This window comes from Eumetopias jubatus, unplaced genomic scaffold (genome assembly GCF_037043125.1).
Source record: "Eumetopias jubatus isolate StellerSeaLion01/CBP00866 unplaced genomic scaffold, mEumJub1_p1.0 scaffold_8, whole genome shotgun sequence".
Lineage (NCBI taxonomy): Eukaryota > Metazoa > Chordata > Mammalia > Carnivora > Otariidae > Eumetopias > Eumetopias jubatus.
This window is the reverse complement of record NW_028274814.1, coordinates 10,065,842-10,083,993: the sequence shown is the minus strand read 5'-3', so window position 1 is coordinate 10,083,993 and position 18,152 is coordinate 10,065,842. Positions and strand designations below refer to the sequence as shown.

At 36.8% G+C, this 18,152-nt stretch overlaps 1 protein-coding gene across 13 annotated transcripts in view; it reads right to left on the bottom strand.

Moving 5' to 3' along the window:
* LOC114203768 (ankyrin repeat domain-containing protein 26) overlaps positions 1-18,152 on the bottom strand; it is a 112,055-nt gene that overhangs the window by 30,018 nt on the left and 63,885 nt on the right. For 12 of the 13 annotated variants that reach the window (XR_015768749.1, XM_088025474.1, XM_088025483.1 and 9 more), the window contains 5 exons: positions 17,556-17,708; positions 13,695-13,765; positions 13,278-13,371; positions 10,036-10,148; positions 2,886-3,015 (listed from right to left, as the gene is read on the bottom strand). Coding sequence is in view for 12 of the 13 variants with exons in the window: in XM_088025474.1 (XP_087881600.1) it covers positions 2,886-3,015; positions 10,036-10,148; positions 13,278-13,371; positions 13,695-13,765; positions 17,556-17,708 (561 nt within the window). In the remaining variant the exon portion in view is untranslated. The remainder of the gene's footprint in view (positions 1-2,885; positions 3,016-10,035; positions 10,149-13,277; positions 13,372-13,694; positions 13,766-17,555; positions 17,709-18,152) is intronic. The other variant, XM_088025480.1, reaches the window with a different exon arrangement.

The following is an 18,152-nucleotide window of genomic DNA, read 5'->3' as shown; positions in this document are numbered from 1 at the left end:
TGTGTTCCCTCTCTCGCTGTGTCTCTCTCTGTCAAATAAATAAATAAAATCTTTAAAAACATAATTAATTAAATATAATTTCTCCTTTATCTTACTCCAAGCTTGTTTACGTGGGGAGGTAAGTAAGACCATCTCATCTTTATGTTGTATCACAATGTTTTCCCGTATCATACAAACTGGCTTTGAAATTTTTATGGCATTCAAATTGCTAATCTACTATTTGTCTCTGATAACTCAATTAAATACTACCTGATATTTTACAGCTGTATTCTTGAAATAATGTAATGAAATGTTTCTTCCATTAATTATTTATTGAGCTATTAAAGAACATATCTTTCTATTTAAAGTAAAAGAAGATGGATACAGACAACTGTATTTTCTGAGAATGTAGGATCTGTGCCAAGAACAGGATCAGCACCAGTGTTATACAGAAGAACCAGGTCAAAAGAGTATCTAACTGTGAATTACAAGATGATGGATTACCAAGATTTCAAAACAAGAAAGCTGACAGCCCAGAGTTCATCTTTTCCTACCTAGATGGTGAAATTTATGGATGAGTCTATGCTTTATAATAAGTTAATAAAACATAATGAAGTAACTAGTAGACAGCAGATCCTATGACCAAGATTTCATGGAAACGGATGTGAGAGGCACTGAGTGAGAGACTAAAGATTCGAATGGAGAAAAGAAACAGTACTCTATCTTTCTGAGTCTGACTTCTCATCATATCATGGAGTTAGCAAGGCAGAAGCTGGTAAAAGGCTCCCTCAAGAAGCAAAAAATTTCTACAGGAGTAAAGTTAAGTTCCACTACACTTTTATTATTACATAAGTGAGGGGTACATTTGCAAGATGATTAGGAAAGAAGTCTCATAAAATTTGATTGGGCAGTGACATAAGGATAGACATAGATAAATGTATTAGAATTGACAATCTAAAAATCAACCGTCACATTATGGTGAATTGATTTTCAACAAGGGTGTCAATTAAATGGAATAAGAATAGTCTTTTTAACAAATGGTAGTGGGACAAAGTAATAAAACTAGACCTCTACCTCATAGCATATATACAAAATTAACTCAACATATAAGAGCTAAAATTATAAAACTCTTAGAAAAAAACATATCATTTGTGACTGGATTTGGCAATGGTTTCTTAGGACACCAAAAGACAAAAACAGATTAGTATATTTCATCAAAATCAAAAACTTCTTTGATTCAAATGTCACCAACAAGAAAGTGAAAAGGCAAGCTACTGAATAAGAGAAAATATTTGAAAAGCCTATATCGGATAAGGGATTTGTATTTAGGATACATATAAATAACTCTTACAATAATGAAAAGAGAATCCAATAAAGAAATGGCCAAAAGAAATGATTCATTCTTTAAGGAAGATATAGAAATGGATAATAACCACATGAAAAAGATGAGATACTCAACATCATTAGTTTTTGTTTTGTTTTGTTTTTTTCTAACGTTTTGTTTATTTGACAGAGAGAGAGAGAGCACAAGCAGGGGGAGCTGCAGAGGGAGAGGGAGAAGCAGGCTACCCGCTGAGCTGGGAGCCAGATGTGGGGCTCAATCCCAGGACCCTGGGGTCATGACCTGAGCCGAAGGCAGACGCTTAACTAATTGAGCCATCCAGGTGCCCCTCAACATCATTAGTTTTAAGAAAAATGCAAACCAAAGCCACAAGATCAATGGAACTCATCAAGTATATTATGCTAAGCCAAACAAGTCAGTCAGAAAAAAACAAATACCATATGATTTTACTCATATGCGGAATTTAGGAAACAAAACAGATGAACACAGCGGAAAGGGGGGAAAAAAAGAAGAGAAAGGGAGACAAACCATAAAAGACTCTTTTAACTACAGAGAAAAAACTAAGTGTTGCTGTAGTGAAGGTGGACGGGGGGTGGGCTAGATGAATGATGTACTTGATGTGATGAGCACTGGGTGTTGTATGTAAGTGATGAATCACTAAATTCTACTCCTGAAACCAATATGTTAACTAATTAAAATTATAAAACTTCAAACAAACAAACAAACAAAAAACCCCACAAGATGCCATTTCACATCCACTAGGATGGCTATAATAAAAACAACAGATAATGACAAACATTGGCAAAAATCAGGAAAAATCAGCACCCTCAAACATTGCTGACGAAAATGTAAAATGGTGCAGCTGTACTGGAAAACAGTGTGGCAGTTCCTCAAAGGTTAATAAAAAAAAAAAGGTTAAAGAGAGTTACCATATGACCCAGCGATTCCATTTGTAAGTATATACCCAAGAGAAATGAAAACGTGTTCCCACAAAAACTCATCCATGTGTGTGTACAATAGCATAATTAACAACAGCCAAAAAGCAAAACAATCTAAAAGTGTACCAACTGATAAATGAATAAATAAAATGTGGTATGTCCATTTAGTGGGATATTTATTATTCAGCAATAAAAAGAAATAAAGTACTGACATGCTACAGAAGAGGTATAACTTGAAAATATTATGCTAAAGGAAAGAAGGCAGTCACAAAGGACCACATATTGTGTGATTCCATTGATATGAAATGTCCAAAATAGGCAAATTTATAGAGATGGAGAGTAAGCAGTGGTTCCCTAGGGCTAAGAAGAAGAGGGAAGGGGAGACCAGCACAGGGTGACAGGTAAAAGGTACAGGGTTTCTTTACAGGGTGACAAAATGTTCTAGAACTGATTGTGGTACTCTTTGAATATGCATATTACGTCCATTTTATCTCCATAGAGCTGTTACCAAAAAAAATGTAGCACGTATATAAAATAGAAAAATCTGTATTTCACTGCTCACAGCACTGACTTATTTCCCAAAATTAAATGATTTTTGAGTCCGAAGACTACTTGAAAAAACTTACCTTCTGTTTTAGCATATTAATCTGACTATCCATTTCAATTTGACTGGTTTTTGAACTTCCAGGGAAAGTAAGCTCTCTATCTTCATATTCACTTAACTTTCTTCTTGTCACGTTTAAGAGTTTCTTAAATCTGCGGCAGGTATAGAATGAGTCAGTCAGGTTCTTTAAGAGTAAATATTTAATTATTTAAATAGATAACATGTTCTATCATATAAAGAAATCTATAAATTATGATCTCTCGTTTGTCCCAATCTCACATTGTTTAAGAACATACTACCTAAATGATAGACTTCTCAGGTAAAAAACATGAAGAAAATTTTCATGACCCATATGGCAGAATTAATACTGTAACTATATTAAGAATTCTTATACATAAGTTATTAATCTTCATTTTCAGTATGTTAATATAATAATTAATCTATTATTAAATAGTGACTATAAACCAGAGACCAGTATCCAAGGTGAGAAGAAAAGCATACTTATCTATGAATGTTTTAAAAAGACACAAAAATACATTTTGGTACCCACTAACCATAGTCTACAAGAAGAAAAGAAAATACATACAGAAAGCTTCAAAGGAGAGCACTCAAAAAAAAACAAGAAAGAAAAATCTTTAAAGTCTGGGTTGAGAGGAAAAATGAAGAGACAAAGCTATAGAAGAAAGGAAATCAGCTACAGACATTGGAAAAACTCCTTTTTTTTCTTAAATCTGAGTGGTAAAAGCATGATTGCTAATTTTATTCTTCTTTAAGTCAGACATATATTTTCTATGTATGATATATTTTATAATTAAAAATGCAGAAAAAAAATATAAGCAAGTTGAATCAGAAAAGATGGCGGAGGAGTAGGAGAGCTTAGTTGTGTCTGGTCTGGAACTCACTAGATACGTATAAAATCATTTCGAACACCTGTGAACTCAACCGGAGATCTAAGAAAAGAATTGGCACAATTCTACAAATAGAAAGGCAACCACGTTTGGGGAGGGTGTGTGTTGTGGTGACCGTTGTGTATTGTGTAAGACTGATGAATCACAGATCTGTTCCCCTAAAACAAATAATACATTATATGTTAGTAATAAAAAAAAAAAAAAGAAAGAAAAAACAAAGAGAAAAGACCACTTTCTGCAAGTCTTTTTTACATTTCATTTTTACAGTTACATTCAAACCGTTCATTGTATTTAATTTTATTTTTGTATACACATAAGTTTTTCTTTCTTTACACTTTTGGGACACAGTTTTCTAACAAACAGACCAAAATACACACAGGATCCAGTGTATTTCTCTGTTCTGTTCACCTGATTATATTCCTTTTTTTTTTTTTGCTTTTCAGTCTCTTTTCATTTGTTTAGGGTATATTTCACTGGGGTTCTTGTTGCTCTTTTAGTATTTTGTTCGCTCATTCATCTATTCTCTGGACAGAATGACAAGATGGAAAAGCTCACCTCAAATAAGAGAACTAGAGGAAGTAATGACTGCCAAGGACCTAATCAGTATGGATAGAAGATGTGAGAACTAAAGTTCAAAATAAGAATAATAAAGCTACTAGCTGGGCTTCAAAAAAGTATAGAAGACACTAGAGAATCCCTTTCTGAAGAAAGAAAGTAACTAAAATCTAATCAAGTCGATATCAAAAAGACTATTAATGAGATACAATCAAATATAGAGGCTCTAAAAAAAAAAAGAGGCTCTCACTGCTAGGATAAATGAGGCAGAAAAGAGAAGCAGTGATATAGAAGACAAAATGACGGAGAATAAAGAAGCTGATGAAAAAGAGATAAACAACTGGATCCCGAGGTGAGAATTCAAGAGATAAGTGATATCATAAAACGAAACAATATTAGAATAATTGGGATCCCAGAAGAACGGGGTTGTGGCAGAAGATATATTTGAGAAATTATAGCGGAGAACCTCCCTAATCTGGGGAAGCAAACAGGCATTCAGATCCAGGAGGCACAGAGATCCCAACTCCCTTCAACATCAATAAAAACAGGTCAACCCCTCGACATATAGTAGTGAAGCCTGCACATTTCAGAGACAAAGAGAAAATCCTGAAAGCAGCTCGGCACAAGAGGTCCTTAACCGACAAGGGTAGAAACGTTAGACTGGCAGCAGACCTAACCACAGAGACCTGGCAGGCCAGTAAGGACTGGCAGGATATATTCAGCGTGCTAAATGAGAAAAATATGCAGCCAAGAATACTTTATTTCTCCAGCAAGGCTGTCATTCAAAATTGAAGGAGACATAAAGAGCTTCCAGGACAAAGAGAAACTAAAACATTTCTGATCACTAAACCAGCCCTGCAAGAAATTTTAAAGGGGATCCGTTAGGCAAAGTAACACAGACCAGAAAGGAACAGAAACAATATACAGAAACAGAGACATTACAGGTAATACAATGGCACTAAATTCATAGCTTTCAATAGTTACCCTGAATGGGAATGGGCCAAATGCCCCAATCAAAAGACGCAGGATATCAGACTGGATAAAAAGGCAAGACCCATCGATATGCTGTCTGCAGGAGACTCATTTTAGACCCAAGGACACCTCCAGATTCAAAGTGAGGGAGTGGAAAACCACTTATCATGCTAATGGACATCAAAAGAAAGCTGGGGTAGCAATCCTTATATCAGACAAATTGGATTTTAAACCAAAGACTGTAATAAGAGATGAGGAAAGACACTATCATATTGAAAGGGGTCTATCCAACAAGAAGATCTAACAATTGTAAATATCTGTGCCCCTAACATGGGAGCAGCCGATTACATAAACCAATTAATAACAAAATTAAAGAAACACATTGATGATGATACAATAACAACAGTGAACGACACACTGGACTGTGGGAACAGAACGCCACAACCACCACCGGTGCAGGTTCGTTCGGCCTCCGAGATCTCTGAGAAAACTTGAGATTGCAGGGTTAAAAATAACCCGAAAGGATCAGAGTGAAATGCCCTTGGGACATGTGTGGTCTGTTCTAAAGTAGGCAGCAGCAGATGTTTTGTAGATAGGAAGCCACCTGTAAACAGCACACTGTGCACTCCCCTCTTTGTTCCCTTGCCCTGTAAATAGCACACTGTGCACTGCCCTCTTTGTTCCCTTGCCCTGTAAATAGCACGCTGTGCACTCCCCTCTTTGTTCCCTTGTCCTGCTTTAAAGATTCTTATCATACACGATGGACTAATCCTATGTACATGGAAGAATGTGCCGTACTAAGCCCCTGCTGTAAACCATTATAGATCTATATCGCTGTACAAGATATGTAAGATTATGGAAAATAAACCTCGGGACCTCGGGCTCATTGCTCTGGGTCCCCTGTGCCTCACTCTACTGTCGGCTCTTTTCCTCAGTTCCTTCGCTGCCCAAGGTCCAAGACTCTCCGAGGTCGACAGTGGACCACATGGACTTCACAGATATATTCAGAGCATTCCAGCCTAAAGCCACAGAATACACATTCTTCTTGGGCGTACATGGAACTTTCTCCAGAAGAGATCACATACTGGGTCACAAATCAGTTCTCAACCAGTACCAAAAGTATGGGATCACTCCCCGCATATTTTCAGACCACAACGCCTTGAAACTTGAACTCAATCACAAAAGGAAATTTGGAAAGAACTCAAATACATGCAAATTAAAGAGCATCCTATTAAAGAATGTATGGATCAACCAGGAAACTAAAGAAGGATTAAAAGAATTCATGGAAACAAAGGAAAATGAAAACATAACTTCAAAACCTTTGGGATGCAGCAAAAGCAGTCCTGGGGTGGGGGGGAAGTATAGAGCAATAACAGCCTTTCTCAAGAAACAAGAAAGGTCCTAAATACACAACCTAACCTTAAACCTAAAGGAGCTGGAGAAAGAACAGCAAATAAAGCATAAACCCAGCAGGAGACGAGAATTAATAACGATCAGAGCAGAAATCAATGAAATAGAAACCAAAAGAACAGTAGAACACAGCCACGAAACTAGGAGCTGGTTCTCTGAATGAATTAATAGGATCGACAAACCCATGGCCAGACTTAGCAAAAAGAAAAGAGAAAGAATCCAAATCAATAAAATCATGAATGAAAGAGGAGAGATCATAACCAACACCAAGGAAGTACAAACAATTTTAAGAACATATTATGAACGACTATAAGCCAACAAATCAGGCAATCTGGACGAAATGGATGCATTCCTACAGACGTACAAACTACCAAAACTGAAACAGGAAGAAACAAAAAAACCCGAACAGACCCACAACCAGCAAGGAAATTGAAGCAGTAATCAAAAATCTCCCAACAAACAAAACTCCAGGGCCAGATGGCTTCCCTGGGGAGTTCTAACAAACATTTAAGGAGGAATTAATGCCTATTCTTCTGAAGCGGTTTCAAAAAATAGAAATGGAAGGAAAACTTCCAAACTCTATAGCAGGCGTTGGTGGTATACCGGTGAGCATAGCTGCCTTCCAAACTCTATGAGGCCAGCATTACCTTCATCCCCAAACCAGACAAAGACCCCACTAAAAAGGAGAATTACAGGGCAATATCCCTGATGAACACGGATGCAAAAGTTCTCATCAAGATACTTGCCAATAGGAGCCAACAGTACATTAAGAGGATTATTCACCACGACCAAGTGGGACTTATTCCTGGGCTGCAAAGGTGGTTCAACATCCGCAAATCAATCAATGTGATATGCTACATTAATAAAAAGAAGGACAAGAACCATATGATCCCCTCAATACATGCAGAAAAAGCATCTGACAAAGTACAGAGTGCTTTCTTGATCAAAACTCTTCACGGTACAGGGATAGAGGGCACATACCTCAAAACCATAAAAGCCATCTATGAAAAGACCACGGTGAGTATCATTCTCAATGGGGAAACTACGAGCTTCTCCCCTAAGGTCAGGAACACGGCAGGGATGTCCACTCTCACCACTGTTGTCCAACATGGCACTAGAAGTCCTAGCCTCAGCAATCAGACAATGAAAAGAAATAAAAGGCATCGGATCGGCAAAGATGAAATCAAACTCTCACTCTTCGCAGATGACGTAATACTCTATGTGGAAAACCCAAAATACTCCACCCCAAAATTGCTAGAACTCATACAGGAATTCAGCAAAGTGGCAGGATATAAAATCAATGCACAGAAATCAGTTGCATTTCTATACACTAACAACGAGACAGAAGAAAGAGAAATTAAGGAATCGAACCCATTTACAATTGCACCCAAAACCATAAGATACCTAGGAATACACCTAACCAAAGAGGCAAAGGATGTGTACTCTGAAAACTATAGAACACTCACGAGAGAAACTGAGGAAGACACAAAGAAATGGGAAAACACCCCATGTTCATGGACTGGAAGAACAAATTTGTTAAAATCTCTATGCTACCGCGACCCAGAGCAATCTGTGCATTCAAGGCAATCTCTATCAAAATACCATCAACTTGTTTCACAGAGCTGGAACAAATGACCCTAAAATTTGTACGGAACCAGAAGAGACCCCAAAGAGCCAAAGGAATGTTGAGAAAGAAAACCAAAGCTGGTGGCATCACAATTCCGGTCCTCAAGCTCTATGACAAAGCTGTCATCATCAAGACAGTATGGTACTGGCACAAAAACAGACACATCGGCCAATGAAACAGAACAGCGAACCCAGAAATGGACCCTCAACTCTATGGTCACCTAATTTTCGGCAGAGCGGGAAAGAATAGCCAATGGAAAAAAGACAGTCTCTTCACCAAATGGTGTTGGGAAAACTGGACAGCCACATGCAGAAGAATGAAACTGGACCATTTTCTTACACCATACACAAAAATAGACTCAAAATGGATGTAAGACCCAAATGTGACACAGGAACTCATCAAAATCCTAGAGGAGAACACAGGCAGCAACTTCTGTGACCTGGGTCGCAGCAACTTCTTGCTAGACACGTCTCCAAAGGCAAGGGAAACAAAGACTTCATCAAGATAAAAAGCTTTTGCACAGCAAAGGAAGCAGTCGACAAAACCAAAAGACGACTGACAGAATGGGAGAAGATATTTGCAAATGACCTATCAGGTAAAGGGCTAGTATGCAAAATCTATATATATAAAGAACTTATCAAACTCAACACCCAAAGAACAAATAATCCAGTCAAGAAATGGGTGGAAGGGGCGCTTGGATGGCTCAGTTGGTTAAGCGACTGCCTTCGGCTCAGGTCATGATCCTGGAGTCCCAGGATCGAGTCCCGCATCGGGCTCCCTGCTCAGCAGGGAGTCTGCTTCTCCCTCTGACCCTCCCCCCTCTCATGTGCTGTCAAATAAATAAATGAAATCTTTAAAAAAAAAAGAAAGAAATGGGTGGAAGAAGTGAACAGACATTTCTCCAAAGACATTCAAATGGTCAACAGACACATGAAAAAATGCCCAACATCACTCGGCATCAGGGAAATAAATACAAATCAAAACCACAATGAGGTATCACCGCACACCTGTTGGAACGGCTAAAATGAACAAGTCGGGAAACGGATGTGGGCGGGATGCGGAGAAAAGGGAACCCTCCCACACTGTTGGTGGGAATGCAAGCTGGTGCAACCACCCTGGAAAACAGTATGGAGGTTCCTCAAAGAGTTGAAAACAGAGCTACCCAACAACCCAGCAATTGCACTACTAGGGATTTACCCCAAAAATACAAATGTAGTGATCCGAAGGGGTAACTGGGTGATGGACCTTAAGGAGGGCATCTAATGTAATTAGCACCGGGGGTTATAGAAGACTGATGACTCACTGATCTCTGCCTTGGATAATAATATACTTTACGTAGGTTAACTGAACTTAAATTTAAAAAATAATATGGAAAAAAGGAAAATATAAGCCAAGCCAAGGTAACTTTTGACATGATTAAACAGTGACACAAATAGGTTTTTAGATATTAAAATATTTGGTGGAAGGGAAGAACACTACTAAAAGGAATTATTACCAAAGAACAAAGATATCTTACAGAAACTCTTCAAGATGGACAATGAAAATTACAGTTGTTATTGTTAAAGGAACTGTTGTTATTATTTAAGGAATCATTAAAGAGAAAGTGTAATATTTTGGCAAGAATTTGTATTTAATAAAGTAAAATTATAGTTAAATCAGTTAATTAATGGTTAAAATTATCTGAAATATTATAGTCTTACCTAGTAATCTCTTTTTCTAATTCACCATTTTTCTTCATTTCTTGATCGAAACTACATTCCAGAGATTGTTTCAACTCAATAAATTTCTTTATCTGTCCCTCTTCATCATCAGACTTTGAAAAAAATTTTTAAAGAAAATTATATTTAAAAATCTAGATACTCATTCTTCTATCATAAAATATTATTTCTCATGAATTCATAAGGAATAACGTGTTTAGAAACGCTCATAAACTACATTTTATAAATTTTATAATTTTAAATTTATATAATGTAGTTTAAAATTTATAATTTTAAGTTTTATATAATGCAGTTTTATAAGCCTGATGCCAATAAATACAAATTTCAAATATAAGGACCTTTCCTAAAAACAGCTTCAACTGATTTTACCTTTTCATCATTATTTTTTCTAGAATTTAAATGGCCAAAATTTACTTGTTAAATACAGAGGTTCTTACCCATATTAATACTAAGGGTTAATGAAAATTTATAAAAAGTGGTTATATTTACATTTTAGTTTCTAAAGATGCCCTAGAAACATTTTCATCCATAGCTTAAGATACCCTGGGTTTTGTGAGATCATACCTTTTTAAGATCATCTCCGAAAAATTCCTATGCAGGCCCCATTACAGTTTTGGTGATCGTCTGACTTTAGAATGAGATACCCTCATTCTCTGCAAGCATTTCAAGCATCTCTGCAAGGTTTCAATTTCTTCTTTTCTATTAAATACCTTTCTCTTTAAACAAAGTTTAAGTCTTCTCGATATTACATAAAAACTTTTCCTTAACTCTGGCAGCTTTTTCTATCATCCTGCTCCTCCCCTTTCACGGGACTTGAACATTCTTTAATGTGTCATCTCATCCACAGATTCATCTTTCCAACACTTATTTTCTTCTTTTACACTAAAATTTGAGTTTCAATCCTGGAATTCCACTAAAAAATTTTGAGGGTCATCAAGGATCTTTTTTTTAAAGTCTTTATCCTGCTGTACTTCTCAGCAACAGCTGAAAACAATGACCATACCCTCCCTCTGCTCTTCTAATCCCATTTTATTTCTAAATGACAGCAGCCGCTGTTAGTCCCTGACCCTTGCTATTCCTTGTATCAAATCCTCTCACAGTTGGTTCAGTCTCAAGGCTTCAAAACCAGATTCTCTAATCTACATTTCCAGCCTTGGCCCCTTTACTGAGGTCATCTCTACTTTCCGATCTTCCTTCTAGTTCGTCACAGACAATATTCTCAACCACACACTCAAAAACCATTACCTGATGTGGATTATCTTTATAGACAGCTAAATTTTTTTAAGTTTTTAAAATTTTTTTCTTTCAAGTAGAGAGTGCCTGAATAGGGGAAGGAGCAGAGGGAGAGGGAGAAGCGGACTCCCAGCTGAGCAGGGCTCCATCTCAGGACCCTGAGATCATGGTCTGAGCCGAAAGCAGACGCTTAACTGACTGAGCCACCCAGGTACCCCTAGACAGCTAATCTTGTACCTTTTCTGTTGACTCTTTTTGGTATTACTTTGAGTGTACTGTTATTTTATAATCGCAGGGGGCACCCTTACCCTTAGGATGCTGACCACCATACTCTGTCTTGCTTTTCTTTTCTGATGCAAATGTCTCTCACAAGGGTCAGACTATCAATGGTTTGCCTTTGTTTTCTTTTGAATAATTTCCTATTCCATAGAGATTTGATCTTATGGAAGTCTTCTTCTGAAGTTCTTTTCAGACACATACTTGATGATATTGTTTGGAAGTTTAAGTCAGCCTAGAGCTATCTCTTCTTCCCAATCCAGATTCTTCACCTCAAAACTATGTCCATCCAATATCTTAACCCAGGTAGTCTCTGACCTAGGGATTCATGAGATAAAATCCTTCTAGAGATGTGAGGACTATGGACTGAGTTGGTTGAAAGCTAAGTTTTTGTTTCACAGGGTAGACCTTAAAGTGGCTAATAATTTTATGTCATAACCCTAATTCATTTCCATTGGCATCTACAGAATATCTACGGATATTCTTACAAGCTTTACAAGATTTGATACCTTCCTTAATAGATTTCTATATGACACCGTAGGGGCACAACTCCTGGCATTCTCATTCACATATTGTCACGTTACTTGCTCAATGAAAAGTACAGTAATACAATGTCACTAATTTATATGACATCTAGAAAAAAAATACTTTTCGATGTTTCTTTGGCCACAAAAAGGACCAGTCAACAGAATGTGCTCGTTCCCCTGATAGGTAGAGCTGTATAATGAAATTTGCAAGTATGCAGCTTTTGTGACTAAAAGAAACTAGTGGTAGGTGCATCTACCTCATTGTTCCAACTTAGGACTCACAATGCAGTCTTCTCATCTTAAATCATTGGTAGCCTCTCCTATGAAGGAGGGTATAAATGGCATGATAATCCGGTGCTGCTTGGTAAATAGTTATATAGTTTTCACTACATATCAATAAGTTGGAATCCTGGATTGCACATTAATTTTTTCTGAGATTGGATTGTTAAATCTCTGAAAGGCTGATTAACTCAAATGAATGAGAAAAAAAAATTAGTTCCTGAACTTGCAGTGAATGCTAGGAACACTATGTTACTATGTAAGGCCCTGATTGAGCAGTCATTTCCACTTTTTCACTAGCATCTCTTTTCCTTTTCAAAATCCAACAAAGAGAAAAATATATTCCTTTGAGAAAAATGTTTGCATAATGACCTAGTAGTCATTCTTGATGAAGACAACAAATTACAAATTTATAATTATAAATCACAACAAATTGTCATTAAAGTAATCCATTCTCAAATCTCACTGAAGGGTTTAGATGACAAGAGAAAGTCAGAATTCAACATCAAATTATTACTCAAAGTTTGGGAATTTTTAAACATACTGAAAAATATTAGTAGGGACTCAGACGTTTATATACCAATATTCACAGCAGCATTACTACACAATAGCCAAAAGGTGGAAAAACTCAATTGTCCACTGACAGATAGATAAATACAATGTGGTATGTATAAAATATTGCTTATCTTAGACTACCACAATCTTACTATAAAAATTATTACTTTATGAATTCAGCCAACTTCATCTATAAAGAGGAATGATACTACCAGTAGTAAGCAGCAACAATATGAATATAATAAACATGTTTATCAGTGAGAATTTTCATATTATCCAAAATAGTCTTATATACTACTACTAGAGAAATAAAAATTCCTTTTCATTAGGACAGAAATTAAGAGACTGACTTACCGAACTTGTACTTAACAGGTTTTCCTGAAGTTCTTCAATTTTGCCCGCTTGTTCTTTGACTATAACTTTTAACTTGTCATTTTCAACTTCAAGCCTAACATGAATATTTTAAAATTATTCTCACACACAAATTTTAAAAGTACCGTATAATTTCTAAACAAACATCTGAAGGTCTTACATAAATTCTCAAAATTTAAAAAGCAGAAGTTGGCAAGTGTGCCATTTTTCTGGTTATGTTGTGTAGTTAATGTACAAAATTTAAATATGCAAAATTTATACATTTCAAAATAGCGGAAAGCTGAAATTTTTATCCAGCTTAACGAGTACTTATTATCATAACTGATATATTTCGCATACTACACTGCTTATCTGCTTTATAAATACTCAAGTTATTTTCTGTGCTGCTTTAAATTGTACTTTTGCATGTGATCTTTCAACGTTTCAATACATCTTACAGCCTCTGCATGTCGATCTTCTGCTTCTTGCAACTAAGAAAGAAAAAAAGAAATACTTTTTTAACTACTGGCAATCTAGTATAAAACCACCATCAGCTGTTTTTATAAATAAAATTTTATTGGGTACAGCCACACTCTACTCTACATATTGATTTGTGGCTACAGCAGAGTTGAACTGCTGCAACAGAGACCTATGGCCTACGAAGCCTAAAATATTTACATGGAGTCGGCTTCTCTCTCTCTCTCTTCCTCTGCCCTTCCTCACTGTCCCTTCTGTCTCTCAAATAAATAAAATCTTAAAATAAAATATTTACAATCCCCTTAGAAAAAAGTTCGCTGACTTCTCCAGTTATTAAAATGTAACATTTTTATGTTTTTAAATTATATTTTATCAGTTAACCTACAAATTTATATATTGGTCAAAGGGGGAAGATAGGAAAGTACCTTATGGTAAACATTTCCATTTTTGTATTCTAAGCACCTCATCAATTAAAATTTTAAATATTCACGTATGTGAATGACCATGACTATTCCAGGGATTATAAAAGTTAACATGTTGCTTTCAGTGACAACTAGATATTTCACGGAATAGTATGAGAGGCATTATCTTCGTAGGAACCACAATGCCTGGGGTCTGAATCCCAACTCACTGGGTATTAGCTGTGTGACCGGGAACAAATTACTTAAAATTTCTGTGTCTCAGTTTCTTCTCTGTAAAATGAGGAAATAATAGTATCTACCACACTGGGATGTTGGGAGGATTAATTTAGGAAATATACATTAACTACATTTTTTTATTTTTATTTTTTAAAGATTCTATTTATTTGACAGAGAGAGAGAGACGGCGAGAGAGGGAACACAAGCAGGAAGAGTGGGAGAGGGAGAAGCAGGCTTCTCGCAGAGCAGAGAGCCCGATGCAGGACTTGATCCCAGGTCCCTGGGATCATGACCTGAGCCGAAGGCAGACACTTAACAACTGAGCCACCCAGGTGCCCCTGTACATGAACTATTTAGAAAGGTATGTGGCACACACCAAATTCTGTTTGCAATTAGCATTATTATTGTTGCTGTATGTTATGTTCTAAAAATATTTGATATTTTAGGCAGATGGCAGGCCAATGAAAGTGGTCTATCATAAAAGTTATACTGAAATCGTTCTTCATACCACTGAAAGGGGCAGCAAATGAGGAGCATGAGGCCCAGAATAAGAATACATCCTCAGTACTTCAAAAAACTTTTACCAATTCCACTAGCTCACAGTATTTTTTCCACTTATAATAATTTTAACTTACTTCCTCTCTATACTACTCAGTGGACAATCTCATGGACTACAGTGCAAACAGTACCTCCTAGACTGAGTAATAAATATTTACAGGACCATCAGAGGCAAGGTAAAGCCACTGACGTGGAAATAATGGACTCTTGCTAAATCAACATTCCCAAATCATTTCATGTTTACATTATCTTAGCAACTGTTTGTGTTACACCACTTTAGCAAGTACTCTGATGAATACATTAAGGCTACGTGGTATGGCTTATCAGAAAAAACTGTCCCCAGGGGCGCCTGGCTGGCTCAGTGGGAAGAACATGCGACTCTTGACCTTGGGGTCATGAGTTCAAGCCCCACAAGGGGTGTAGTAATTACATAAATAAATAAATTCACAAACAAACAAACTTTAAAAAAGACAGGTAAAAAAAAAAAGAAAAAAGAAAAGCTGTCCCTGAGCTTTATAGTTGGTAAAGTAATCTCAGTACTGGCTGCAAAATGAAGAAAGGCAAATTTAGACTGTTTTTCCACAGTGAGGGGGAAAAAACAAGCATTTGATTGAACACTTCTCCTCTGTCAGATTAAATGCTCTCAATTTTACATTTAATTGCTTCAAATACATTTAGAATAAAAGTTTTGTTATGTCAGTGTTTTCAATCAGAAATTACTGACATGCTATAAAGTACTTAATTTTATCCTAAAAACTGTTAAGTTAAAATATTCTCAATTTATACAAGGATAGGTACCATGCATATCCCATACCTTCCCCCTTAGATAAACGTGTACTTAGACAAAATTCTCTCTCATGAAAAAAATAAAACCAACGTAAAATAAAGGACTAAACCGTTCTGCACAGACTAGATGAGACAAGTGTGAAGACAGTAAAGGCTGTGGGAATTAGAATAGTCAGAGAGAGCTTCATGGAGAATGAGAGACTACGAGCCAGGTCTGAACAGTGTAGGACTAGGCAAGAGGAAGGGAAATTAAAAGGACAGAAAGGACACCACGAGGAAAAGGCTGAGAGGGTAGAATCAACCCAATCCACTCCGAGGATAAAATCTGACGGCAGGGAAATCAAAACAGATGCCCAGACAATAATTAAATGAACGTTCAGAGCAGCATTAATGGCCATAAAGTGGGAAACAACCCAAAGGCGCATGAAATGATGAACGAACAAGGGTTTTGGCCCACAATGGAGTACTGTTTGACAATAAAAAAAAAAAATGAAGCACTGATAGACGCTGTAACAGAGATGAACTCTGAAAAGAGGAAGTGAAAGAAGCTAGTCACAAAGGACCACACACCGTGTGACTCCCTGTAGATGAAATATTCAGAATAGGCAACTCGATAGAGGCGGGAAGTAGACTGGTGGTTGCCTGAGGCTGGGGGCTCAAGGGCGAAGGGTTTCTTTTCAGGGTGATGAAAATTTTCTACTTAATGGCAGTGATAGTTGCACAACTCTATGAATACCATCAGAAACATTGAACTATACATGTTAAATGAGCGAATTGTATGGTATGTGCATTATATCTCAATAAAGTTTTTAAAAAATCCACTGGGGGCGCCGGGGTGGCTCAGTCATTAAGACGTTGCCTTCGGCTCAGGTCACGGGGGCAGGGTCCTTGGATCAAGCCCATCATCGGGCTCCCTGCTCGGCGGGAAGCCTGCTTCTCCCTCTCCCACTCCCCCTGCTTGTGTTCCCTCTCTCGCTGTGTCTCTTTCAGATAAATAAAATCTTAAAAAAAAAAAAAAAATCCAACGCCAGGAGCTAGATAATATTCTTAATTCTTAATTTCTTAATTCTATCTTTTAGGTGTATATACTACATATGATCTGAATATTTCTATGCATTTACAATATATCTAAAAGGAAAAGAAAATGAAGGAAATGCCTAAGTTCAACTGGTTTGTAAAATGACTTTTCTGTACAAGTTATCCTAAAATCAGTACAGATTCCATATCCATTCACAAAAGTGAACATGAGAAATAAGAGAATTTTCTGAAACATTCCATTAAACATTATCTTCTCATTTTATATGGCTCACTCATCATGGTAACAGAGATATCATTAAAAAACACTGCACCTGGGTGGCGCAGTTGGCTAAGCATCCAACTCATAATTTCACCTCAGGATCATGGAATCGAGCTGGCGTGGGGCTCTGTGCTGGGCAGGGAATCTGCTCGAGATTCTCTCCCTCTCGCTCTGCCCGCACTCACGCGTGTGCATGCAAACGTGATCTTGCTCTCTCTCAAATATTACATAAATCTTTAAAAAAATTGTTTAGTAGGAAAAAAAAAAGTCCCTCAATTTCTGTGAGGAATGATGCACAAGTCTCAAATTTCCTAAGGGTAAATACTGTAAGAAAAAAAATGTATAACACAAATAGAAGAATGAAAGTCAAAGTTTAAGAAATAAGTGCATTGTGAAGATACTAAAATTGCACTAAATTATAATGAAAATACAAAAGAAAGTGGTCCATGGAAATTAGCATCCTAAAACACTTTATATTAACCTGCTACAGATTAACTGTTGACACATGCTACATTCAAAACATACCTGACGTCTGATTTGACCTAATTTCTTCCTCAAATCCTGTGTCTCATCTTCTAAATTAATACGGCAACGTGATGTAACCTCCAGTGAAGCCTCTGACATAGATTGTTTTTTTAGGGCATCAGCCAGTTCTAGTTGAAGGTGTCTCACAGCTACCTAATAAGACGTTTCTGTTACTGATTTTATAAATTATCTTACTATTAAGTTATGTTCATAATACGTAACTCGAACATATGTACTTTTAAAAATACACATACAGGTGTGATCCTCCTGCCTGGTCAGTATTAGGTTACTTAGATAATTAATTCAGCCCCACTATCCATTCCTTGTTGATGAATCTGCAAAGCTTCCCACCCTACTTAAGTCTCAAAAAGAAATGGGTATATAGGTGAGCCTAGCAGTGGTTAAATTCAACATTATGAAATGTTTTCCCTCTTTTTTATTAGAGGCTTAAATTAATGTCAAAGTTCCTCACATATTCCATCCTCTGCTCAAATCCTTCCAAGAGATTACTATCTCAGAACAAAAGTGAAGTCATTCTAAAGGGCTTCGAGGCCCTAGATAACCTGGCTTTCACCTCCCTCCCTGACCTCCATTCCT